This window comes from Quercus lobata, chromosome 11 (assembly GCF_001633185.2).
Source record: "Quercus lobata isolate SW786 chromosome 11, ValleyOak3.0 Primary Assembly, whole genome shotgun sequence".
NCBI classification, from domain to species: domain Eukaryota; kingdom Viridiplantae; phylum Streptophyta; class Magnoliopsida; order Fagales; family Fagaceae; genus Quercus; species Quercus lobata.
In genome coordinates, this window is record NC_044914.1 from 38184557 (window position 1) to 38197074 (window position 12518).

General features: G+C 32.5%; 1 protein-coding gene across 1 annotated transcript; it reads right to left on the reverse strand.

Moving 5' to 3' along the window:
- Positions 1–218: 218 nt before the first annotated feature.
- Positions 219–1121, reverse strand: LOC115966816. The gene is made up of 3 exons (XM_031085969.1): positions 881–1121; positions 307–559; positions 219–225 (listed from the first exon to the last, which is right to left on the reverse strand). The coding sequence occupies exons 1-3, from the start codon at positions 1119–1121 to the stop codon at positions 219–221; spliced, it is 501 nt and encodes a 166-aa protein (XP_030941829.1).
- Positions 1122–12518: the final 11397 nt, after the last annotated feature.

A 12518-nucleotide genomic window follows, 5' to 3' on the forward strand; every position in this document is an offset into this window, starting at 1 on the left:
GCATATTTATTCTCAATCATCTCAATTATTCAAAACTCATAACATTGACTATAACTGTAAGGACATGCAAAGAAAATACATAAATTATAGAAAATCACTTGATTTAGAATGTGACTCATAACTATAAAATGAGCAATCAATCCCTTAATATGAATTCAAAATTACAAATAGTCTTTAATTTAATAATAATAAGAAGAAGAAGAAGAAGAAAGCACTCATTATTTGCTACAACACAACAAAACGTAAAAAGAGAGTAGCAAATAAAGTTTCCCATGGCACGCCCATTGTATTAGTAATTATCTATACCAGCGGTATATTGGCATCACAAAGAACTTCATGGTTCCATTCTTGCAATGAATGCCATCATGCTCACCGCAAGCAAAGTAGTGAGGTTGCCATGGCCTTTTTAGCACAAACTCAAAGCCCTCCCCAGCTCCTTGTGTCGCATTTCCCAACTTCTGGGCATTTCTCAAGTCACATTTAATGAAGCTCTGGAGGTTTGGTAGCAAGTAAACACTACGAGGATATGAGTTTGGAGTTGGTGGATCATATTTGAAAACTGTAATCAACATCGTATAAATAGTTATTTTTCTTGCATATTTGCATTCAGCCAAAAAAAAAAAAAAAAAAACAAAACAAAAAAAATGCACACATTTTTCATGTTCCTTAAGGATCGATCCAAATTGATAATAATCCACAAATAAATAAAGTGAAGAAAAATTCAAAGTTAGACTCGACTATTTTGATATCGTGATGAATTTTATAACTTGTCATAAAAACACAAGCGGTTTAAAAATATGATTTTGGTCACTATATTTTACAACTTGAACTATGCATGGCAATAGGTAACAAGTAGTAATAGCAATGTAATTAAACTCACCTAGAGTGTCATTTAGGTAGAAAGGGCCATGTTTGATTGCCCAATCGGTGTAGTTAAAGCCATAGTTCCAGTGGTAGGAGTTGCCCACGATGATCCTATTGGAAGTTTGTATATTATTGGGGTGGTAAAGGCCACGGTAAGGCCAATTCCCAAATTGCCAACCCTTGTTGGCTGTGCTAAGTGCCATTGTGGAAGCAATTAGCAGCACAAGCATGAGTCCTTGTGCAACTGTGAAACCCATGGTATGATTTGCAACTTAGGAAAAATACAAGCTAGAGGGTGAAATAATTAAAGGGGGTGAGACCCAAAGAAAGAGCTAGTGAAATAAGATGTTAGCAATGATATTGATAGAATTACTTAAATGGGTGTTTATATTTGGATAGATGGAATGAAAGTGGGGAAAGAAAGAAGTGCAAACTGGCCTAATTGACCTCTTTTTCAAAATATAGTAGGCAAGAGATGGAAAATACAATGTAAAAGTTCCATAAAAAAAGTTATGTTTTTAGTTCTCCACTTGTAATTAGCCGACGTATTATACACGTTGATGTATAGATTTAGCCTTTAGCCAATGATAGATACTAAAAAAGAAATAGAAAAGACCTTTCTTTTGCATTTTCTCTAATTACTGTTTTAGGATATATAATTATATATTGTGTGCCCTCATAGTTTACCGTTAAGGACCTTGAAAGTTCAAAAATGTGTATAAACACCCTTGAACGTTTAGACCCCCAAATTACAACTTAACCAATTCAAGCAATATGTCAAACAACAAGTGTGCGGAAACTTAACATAAGCTGTAATATGGAATTGGTTAAATACTATCTAAGCCAAAACAAAATACAATCCACAGCAGATAATAAAAAGGCAAAGATAGAGAGGAAGGAAGATGCAAACACAAAGACAACACGCGATGTGTTATTGAAGAGGAAACCGAAGCCCTCAGCGTAAAACCTCTCCGCCGCCCTCCAAGCGGTAAACAATCCACTAGAAAATACAGTTGGGATACATGGACAGCAATAGACCCTCCAAGCCTAATCTACCCAGTGCACCTAAGCCGTCCAAACTTCTTGCTCCAACGAGGTTGCGCCGAACCTTTTTCTTTTCTAGCTTCCCGGATTACGCTACTAGACCGTAGCATCAACCAATGAAGATTGGTTCCTTCCTAACTGCTTCCCAGAAATCCAAACAGCTCTCTCACAGTAATGATAATGGTGAGAATCAGGTTTGGTATAATACCTCTCAAGGATTTGACAATGGAGAGAAAAAGAGTTGAGGAATTTGAAGAGACTCTAATGTATAGATTGTGGGTGAATCAATCTTGTTTTTCTTTAGGGTTTCTCTCTCAAAATTCTCTCTAGAAGCTCTCTCACAATCGTGGGTAAAAGGGGTATTTATACTGGAGTGGGAGTGGAATGTGAAACGTCAGGTTTAACAAAACAGGGGTGGCTCGCAGCTTGACCTTGCGGCTTGACTAAGTCGCGAGATCCAATCGCGAGATAACTGTATGGCCAGTTGTCCTGTTTTGTCCTGTAGTGCTCCAGCTTGCATGACTGTTCACCTTCCAGCATGCTTGGCACGTGTGCTGCTTCTGGCGGCTTGAAGCCGCAAGTCACCCGCGAGGCCCAGCCGCAAGTCTCTATTTTCTTGCACACTCTTGAGCAATCTTCACTCTATCTCACTCACTACCCTTACATCAAACCCACCTAAATACAGGGTTACTAAATGCTGAATTACAAGCAAATTTGGCACGAAATAAAGCCAATTAGATGGTTGAATAAATTCAACTTTACAAACCTTTTCTTTCTTTCTTCTTCTTGTTCTTTTAAAAAAAAAAAATAAACTAATTAAATAACCTATATTTGTTGAAACACTTTGGTAGTTTTGTACATGGTCATGTCTTTAAGTAAAATGTTCTCATATGTTTGTTAATGTACACTTCATACACACAACATCTATAAGTTCATTTTGAATGTCGACATTCTTTAACATTTTGCTACATTTAAAGTGTGAAAAGTGCAATGTAAATGATGTACAAAAACAAATAAGTAAGAATCATTACCATCCTTCAACTCCCCAATCCCTAAAAAAACCAATTCCTTATTATAGACTTTACAAGCAAATTAACTAACATCTTCAATGACATTAATGCAAAAACCAAATTTATTTTGGCAAATCACTAAAGGATGCATATGTATAGCAATCTAATAATAGAACAAAATTTAACTACAAAATTGGTTGTAGCCTTACTCAATATCTTTTTATTGGGGGTGAATTTTGACAAATCCATCATTGGATTACATCTTCTTCTTATATTAAAGATCAATAGTTATTTCATCAATAAATTGTAAGTTTTTGTAGTTTAAAATTATGCATAATATATAAGCTTATAGAACATATAGTAAATAATATTTGTTTGACACAAAATTTGATATGTACATTAAGAGTGTAAAGAACATGTAATTCAATGATTAAATTTTCAAAATATGTAATAATGTTTATTTTATTGAGTAAGATTGTAACCTTAGACTGTAACCAATTTTATAACTAAACTTTGCACCAATAATAAAGTTTTGTTAGACTTCTCAACAATATTTTCACTCTCTCGAAAGTCAAAACTCAGAACCACGAAAGGGAGCTCCAATTAATATTGGGTTGTTGAAAATAGAGTAGAAATTTTCCCTCAAACCAAAAAGGAGTCAACTAGTATAATCTGAGTTTTCCCATTCAGACCACTATATGCTGGGAATCAAGACAAAAATGCTCTTTGAACTGACAGATTTTGACTAAATGGAAAAAGTAGTATAAAAATTGAAATATATTGATATGATATTCGACGTTCTGTTGAGGGACAAGGATGTAATTCAACTGGGTGATGTGATGATGACAGTTAAATTGCACAATATATATGCCATCATACGTCTAGAAATTATTGTAAATATTTTCCTTCTAGATATAATTCATTCTATTCTCTTATAAAGTATTTTCTTATTAAGTAATAATGATGTGCTGAAATCGTCAATGAGTTATGGACTCCAAATCACTCTAATAAGTACCTCAGAAGTAAGAACAAAATGAACCAAACAGAAAACACCAACGTGGTGCCGGCCAAGAACCCTCCGAACATCAAGTTAGCGAATGAGAAATCTCTAAGAACTCTATAGTGAGAGAGCTAGAGATTTTCCACGTACCTAAGAAAAGTGGGGGCCTGGTGCTTATATAGTGGTGAGTGGTGAATCGAAATCCCTTCAAAGATACCTTTCCATATGAGAGCGATATGGGTGAGTAATGGGCTTTATCTTACGTGTCACGTAAGATGTTTCCATGTATAGGTATTTGTGGGGATCAAGCCAAGCCACATTGGACCCGTTGACTTCTACACCCCGCCGGCCTCTTCACCCCATCCAAGGGTCCCTCATCGATTTACAGAAGCGTCCGTCGGGTTGTCATTGCAGGGTCGTCATTCGTGTTGCCATCACCTTGGGTCTTCCATTTGTTTCCGTGGAGCAATCGGGCCCGTGGGCGCCGTTGGCTTCCTTGCGTGACATGTCCAGGGGTATTAAATCTCTATCTAAAATACCCCTATCAAGTATTAACCAAGAAAACATAATGATACCAAGAAAACATAATGATGCTGGTTAGATTTAATATTTTTTTTCCTAAAACTTTCAAAAGCCTTCTGTATATTCAGATCTCTATTTTGGAATTAGGGATTAATAGTAATATTATCATAAAATGATTCTATTTATTTTTCTCTTTATTACTTCCAAACAATGTTACTTACCTTCCATTTCTTTTTATTAATTTATTTTAAAATATTCAAACAAGATTACTTAATTCCATTTCATTTATTTCCTTCATTTAAATATATTTCATTCCTTTTGGATCATTCCATTCTATTTCTTTATAAACTCTCAAAAGAAAGCTTAATGAGAGATTATTGTACATTAATTTAATGATTTTTCCCATCATACATGATTAAAGCTTTTACTTTGCTTCATGTACGTGGACATATATCTCAACTCTTCTTTTCATGCATTTCATGATCTCATCTCTCTCAATAATCTTTGGTTTTTACCAACACGTATTTCATGAGACATGCAACATGCCTACATGAATAATTATGCCATTTCACTATAGGAAGATAGGCCTTTTGTAGCGGCCGAAACCGCTGCAAAAAGTAAAAATAAAAATAAAAACAAAAACAAAACGCTGCAAGATTTGCGTTATGGTTCATATCTGTTACAAGGGTTTTGTTTTCGTGGCCACTATCATAGATATTTTATTTTCTTTATTTTTTTATAAATGTTCTTTCCATTTTTTTATACCAAAAATTTCATCAGGTTTATAAAGAAAATTGTAAGATTTTGTATCTTTTAGTGGGCTGCACCATCAATAATCAATATAAAAAGAGTGTCTATAATATAGTACTACAATACAAATAGCCTCCAATTCCTCACTAAGTTATTTAACAAGTTCCTTTGTGTGAGGCCTTTAACATTTACGATATATATTAAACTTTTTATGAAAAATAAATAAAATTTTAAGAAGTTTATCAAATAAAATTCTTAAATGTATTTGAAAGAAACTTCATTCTAGGTCTTTCACACCAAAATATATATATATATATATATATTCTAGGAAAGTGGACCAAAACAGACCGAATGGACCAAGTGGACCAAATCAGACCGAATGGATAGAAGGAACCGAAGTGGACCGATATAGGCTGAATTGGAGCTATTCATTATTTTGCATGATCATTTTAGTATTATTATCGAAGGCTCTTCTATTTTTTTCCCTAAAGGTCAATACATTTCCATTCATATTAATTTGATGTTGATGCAATTTCCAATTACAAAAATATCTAGACTTGTGATGAGATTTATACACTAAAAGATGAATACTGAAATAGCAATGAACTCTAAGTTGACGTCAATGGAAAATGTTAACATGAATGAAAATAAAAAATAAAAGTCTCTGAATACGCTCTGCGCACATGTCAAACCTCTAAATCCAAAGGCCCATTGCCCACCCCTCAACCCAAACAGGCAAACACCCTTATCTCATTCCTTTCTAATTATTTGAAGGAAATTTTGCCCTTTCGAAAACCTCCAGCCTTGTCACTCTTAGCCTAGCACACGAATGCTCCCATAAGCAAAGGTGGGGCTCAAACTAAATTTAGAGAGTAATATGGAAAGTCTAGGTAAACATTTTCATTTTTATTTTAAGCTCCCGTATATTTTTTTTTTGAAAGATATTTTGGGATAAAATGGGTTAATATTTTTCCGTATGTTGCTATAAATTGGTCAAAGAAAAATCCATCATTGTACAGGAATTCAGGAAAATAGTAGGCTGAGTGGTAAACACATGCTTATTTCTCTCTTCTATCTCTCACATTTCTTCTGAAGTATGAAATTAGACCAAAACAAAGTCAAATTAAGCTAGAAAATACACTAAACAAAGAACGGATTGAGAAACGTGGTTAAGAAAACACGTATGTAATGATTATATAATATATATTTTCATGCTATTGAGAATGAAAGTTCAAATAGTGTATGAAACACCCTTGAACGTTTAGACCCCCAATAACAAAATTATCAATTCAAGCTTTAAGACAAACAATAAGTGTGCGGAAAATGAACACAAGCTATAAATAGAATAGGTAAACAATCTAAGCCAATTAAAATCACATCCACAGCAGAAAGTAAAAGTTAATGACTAAGGGAAGAGAGATGCAAACACAAGGACAACACAACGATGTGTTATCGAAGAGGAAACCGAAACCCTCGGCATAAAACATCTCCGCCACCCTCCAAGCAGTAAATAATCCACTAGAAAATGTAGTTGGGATGCATGAACAGTAATAGACCCTCCAAGCCTAATCTACCCAATGTACCTAAGCCCTCCAAGCTTCTTGCTCCAACGAGGTTGCGCGGAACCTATTTCTTTTCTAGCTTCCTGGATTCCGCTACTTGACCATAGCATCAACTAATGCGAAATTGGTTCCTTCCTAACTGCTTCCCAAAAACACCAAACAGCCCTCTCACAGAAATGGATATGGTGAGAAAAGGTTTTGGTAAAAGGCCTCTCAAGGATTTAACAATGGAGAGGAAGAGGGTAGAGAAATTTGAAGAGTCTCTTATGTGAAGATTGTGGATGAATCAATCTTATTTTACTCTAGGATTTCTCTCTCAAAATTCTCTCCGAAAGCTCTCTTTCTTTCGTGGGTATAAGGGGTATATATACTAGGGTGAGAATGGAATATGGAAGGTTAGGTTTTTCAAAATAGGGCTAGCTCGCGGCTTGACTGAGTCGCGAGTTCCAACCGCAAGATAACTAAACGGCCAGTTGTCCTATTTTATCCTGTAGTGCTCTAGCTAGCATGACGCTTCAACTTCTGGCATGCCTGGCACGTATGCAGCTTCTGGCGGCTTGCAGCTGCGAGTCACCCGCGAGATCCAATCGCGAGTCTCTATTTTTCTTGCACACTCTTGAGCATTTCTTCACACTATCTCACTCACTACCCTTACAAGAATCCCACCTAAATACAGGGTTACTAATTGCTGAAATACAAGCAAATTTGGCACGGAATAAAGCCAACAAGATGGTTGATTAAATTCAACCTTACAGAGAACAAGTTTGTCATACGATTGAGTGATGTTATGATGATGGTTTAATGTAACAATACATTCCTTTATTTAGTAATAGGATATTTTTCTTTGAAAATGAATTTTATTTTTCTGGCAGAACCTTGAATGTGATTTCATTATATAATTTTGGTGAATTACTTTGGTCCTGTTTGCTATGTGTGCCCCAAAAAATTTGAAGGGGGCAAATATATGATTCAAAATCTAAGAATGAGAATGAAATAGTTTATGCCAACTGAATGACTATGTGGAATTTAGATGATGAATATAACACTGGTTTAACAAACATGAATTATTGGTTCTCTTGTGTTGCATATCCCTCTAAGCACAAACAGATATATAATCAATGAGAACATAATTTGAGTGCTTGTAGTAATCTCAGCATCTTCTTGTCATAGATCTCTTTTTGTGCTTGTGAAGGTATTCATTCATTTAAACTCTTCCGGCTTGTTTGGGAGAGAAAAAAGTAAAATATATTGGAAAGGATTTTTAAGGAATATTCAATCCATTTGCCAGAAGACAAATAAAATAATTTATAAACTAACCTCTGAGCACGCGCTCAAGTGCGTGCTTAGAGGCTCTTCTATTTTTTGGATGAGGGTTAATTTAAAGTATTTATTATAATTTGGGATTAGTACATTTTCCAATCACCAAAAAAAAAAAAAAACAAAACAAAAAAAAACCTAGAGGTGTGATGAGTATTATGTGTGGTGAAATAATTTTTCTTCACAATGCTAGGTTTTTCTTGTGATTGGAAAATGTAGTAATCCCAAATTATAATAAATGCTGTAAATTAACCTTCACCCAAAAAATAAAAGAGCCTCTAAGCACGCACTTATAATACTATACTTGAGGCTTGACCCAATAATTAAATTCATGATCGTTCTAACTCATATTTATTTGGTCGGAAAAAATATGAGCAATTCTAACTACCATTTTTTTTCTTTTATAGTAAAAGAGTCAATTTTTTGTTGTTTTATTTATTTATTTTATTGTTAAGAAAAGGCTCTAGATGTGCATCCAAGTTTTTTTTTCTTTTATGGTAAAAGGCTCAATTTTAATCCTAAAATGTAGTGTTTTAATCCTAAAAGTTAGCTACAACTACACATCCATAACAAAAGTTAAAAAGAGTTTAAATTTCAAATATATCAACTACCTTTAAAATTGAGAAAAAGGTACATAACATTTTTTATGGAGTAGTAAATTAATAACATTTTTGTTAAAGGAAATGCTCATGGGAAAATCCTAAAATTTAGTAACTACACATCCACGTTGTTTTTTTTTTTTTTTTTTTGGTGATGTTGATTTTGTTCTTTTTTTCTAATTTTATGCATGGTAGTTATCATTTTTTTTAAATCTTAAAATGTATTTTTTTAATCCTAAAATTTAGCCTTTTACTACACATCCATAACAGAAGTAAATAAAAACTTAAATTTAACATTTTATGTATGGTAGAAGATACACGTTTTTTTTTTTTTTGGTATTGTTGTTTTTTTTAAAAAAAATGTAATAATAGTTATCAATTTTTTTTTAATCCAAAATTTTAGTTTTTTAGTCCTAAAAGTTAGCCACTTACTACACATCCATAATAAAAGTTAAAAAGAGCTTAAATTTAAAATTTATCAATTAACTTTAAAACCAAGGAAAGGTTCGTAACATTTTTGATGGAGTAGTAAATTAATACTTATAAAAAAAAATTTTAATAACAGTTATCAATTTTTGTTTAATCCAAAATTTTAGTTTTTTAATCCTAAAAATTAGCCACTTACTACACATCCATAACAAAAGTTAAAAGAGCTTAAATTCAAAATTTATCAATTACCTTTAAAACCGAGGAAAGGTACATAACATTTTTGACGGAGTAGTAAATTAATACATATAAAAAAATGTAAATTAAATTTCACATAGAATTATACAAATGATAAATATAGTTTCTGTTACAAAAGAAATTTTTTTTACAATAATTTCTTAGATAACAACCACTTCATGTGAGGTTTGAATCATATATAATAATTCCAAAAAATTTGTGCATACATGAACCTGAGAGAGATAAAAGAATTAGGGTTAAACCAAGTATTAAAAAATTTAAAAAAATAACTTTAATCAACAAACCAAAGCTAGCGTGCGTGTTATTAATTAAAGATAATAGTATAGGTTTTTTAGAGTTTTGATTTAAATTTTGATGAGATAATTTTTCCTGAAAATCCTAATAAAATTGTTTAGAATAAAGATAAAGATTTTTTTGGAGTCCTTAAAATCTTATCACCACATCATCAACTATTTAAATAAATAACTAATTATTAAAGGTTTTAATTTGAATGTGTTTTAAAATGTTCATCACATGAAAATAATTAATCTATTGATTGAATGGATAGGATTAGCAACTGTAATACCAAAAAAAAAAAAAAATGTTTATCTCATTGTTCACTTAATATCATTCAAAAAACAATGTAGCATATACAAAATATATGTTGGGAAATTTAGATCCCAGTTGATAGAATTAACAAGTTTTAAACCCAAGTTGTTAATTAGATTTATTGTGAATAAAACTTGTTAAAACAAACAAACATCAATATCATGTCAAAATCATGTAGCAGAAAAATAAATAAGACAAGATATGATGACCCGGGAAAACCAATGAAACAAACTAGTTTCACAGTAAAAAACCTAGGAAGAAACCTTCCCGAATCACAATACATGACTAACCAATGATGCACGGCTCCCAGTACGTAACTAACACACCAACTTGAAGAACATTATTGGCTACAAAGTTTTTCACTTCATCAACAATGAAGATCAAGAAGTACTTGGTTACAAAACCCTAAGGCACAAAGACGCAATAGCTTCTTTTAGAGAGAATAAGGCATCGGTCACCTTTTTCATATATTCTCCTTGTATTCTCTTATGTGACGGCCTCTAAAATAAGCCTTATATATGTCTAGGGTTGTCAAAAAAGAAACCCTACACAAATACACAAGCATGGACTAAAAATCAGATCTAAAAATCTAAATTCATGTAACCTCGATAGATACCTCTATAGCTATCTGTCGATAAGCTATCGAGCTATCTGTCCGCAAGTGTTGAGCTATCTATCCAGCTTTAGTGAACAACTTTTCTTCACTTGTTTCTTGGTCCAATCTTCATGGCTTTAATACTAGACTTGAACAACATGTTTCTTGAAGTATTAAACACATCCTAGATCTACCAAAATACAAGTAAAGTACGTTTTGTCAAAGGATTAGCCAATTATATAAAATAGTGACATATGTTCCTAACAAGTGAATCACATATGTCCTAACAATATCATTCTAAAAAAAACTAAAATTAAATTTAATCAACAAACTAAAGTTAGCGTGTGTGTTATTAAAGATAAAAGTATAGGTTTGTTAGAATTTGTGTTTGATTTAAATTTTGATGAGATCATTTTTCTTGAAAATCGTAATAAAATTGTTCAGAATAAAGATAAAAGTTTTTTAGAGTTTAACTCTATCATGGAGCCTTTAAAATCTTATCACCACATCATCAACTATTTAAATAAATAACTAATTATAAAATGTTTATCTGAATTTGTTTTAAAATGTTCATCACATGAAAATAATTAATCTACTGATTGAATGGATAGGATTAGCAACTGTAATACAAAAAAAAAAAAAAAAAAAATTGTTTATCTCGTTGCTCACTTAATATCATTCAAAGAAAATGTAGCGTGTACAAAATATCATTCTTAAAAGAAAAAAAAACTAAAATTAATAATTTCATTAAAAAAAAAGGAGCGTATACCCAAAAAAAAAAAAAAAAAAAAAAAAAACTCATATACAATTTCAATCAGAGAACCCATATAGATCGAAAGCCCACCAGGTTAACACCCACCAAGTTCATGTGTAATAAAAAAAAAATCAAAATTTAAAATTTTAATATGAAAGTAGAGCCAATGCCTGGAAATATGCTGAAAATCAATAAGTCAATCGTAGAGATAAAAAGGGGTTGCAACAGTCTAGAATAGACACAGAACAATCAGATAATCGAATAGATTGAGAGAAGAGGGTAACATAAGGATGGTTCAAGCACAAACCTTCCTTGTTGAAATTTCAAAGTCAAACACCCTCAAACACCCTTCAATCCCTAATCACATTCACCCAAAATTAAGTACTCCTCAAATTATGAATACTTGGCAGCTATGGCAAGTATGAACTCAAAGAAAGTCAATGATAAACAAAAGAAAAGAAAAGAAAAATTGCAAAAGATAGAACCTGAAAAGCCGTTGGAGCCTCTGACATTGTTTATAAACCAAATCTGAAAGTAGAAGAAGAAGAAAGAAAGAGGATGTAGAATGTCTTCAATTTGAAGAAGATAGAAACCCTCAAACACCCTTCAATCCCTAATCACATTCACCCAAAAGTAAGTACTCCTCAAACTATGAATACTTGGCAGCTATGGCAAGTATGAACTCAAAGAAAGTCAATGAAAAAAAAAAAAGGAAGAAAGAAGAAGAAGAAGAAAAGAACTTGCAAAAGATAGAACCTGAAAAGCCATTGGAGCCTTTGACATTGTTTATAAACCAAATCTAAAAGTAGAAGAAGAAAGAAAGAAAGAAAGAGGATGTAGAATTTCTTCAATCTAAAGAAAAATAAGAGTGAAAGCTCGAATTTGTATGAAAATACAAGAGCTTGTTTAGATCCCCAATTAAAAATTATGGCTAGATTGTTTTTACTCTAACCTATCTAAGTGCAGAACAAGAGTAAATAAAATGCAATAAACCAATAACTACTCTAGTGCATAAACATGAATAACAAGTAATAAAAGTAAAGCACAAGAGTAAGGGAAGAGAGATGCAACTACAAGATAAAACCAAGACATGTTATCGAATAGGAAACCGAAGAACTTAATGAAAAACCTCTCCGCTGCCCTTTAAGCGGTAAATCGATCCACTAGAGAATAAAGTTGGAGTACATGAATAACAAAAGACCCTCCAACCTAGTCTACCCAATGTACTT

Bases quoted from the DNA above. Each gene is read 5' to 3' on its own strand.
- LOC115966816 (XM_031085969.1), bottom strand. From the start codon at position 1,121: ATGGGTTTCACAGTTGCACAAGGACTCATGCTTGTGCTGCTAATTGCT. The intron at 560-880 runs GTGAGTTTAATT...TGTTGATTACAG, and splicing joins CTACCTAAATGACACTCTAG to TTTTCAAATATGATCCACCA.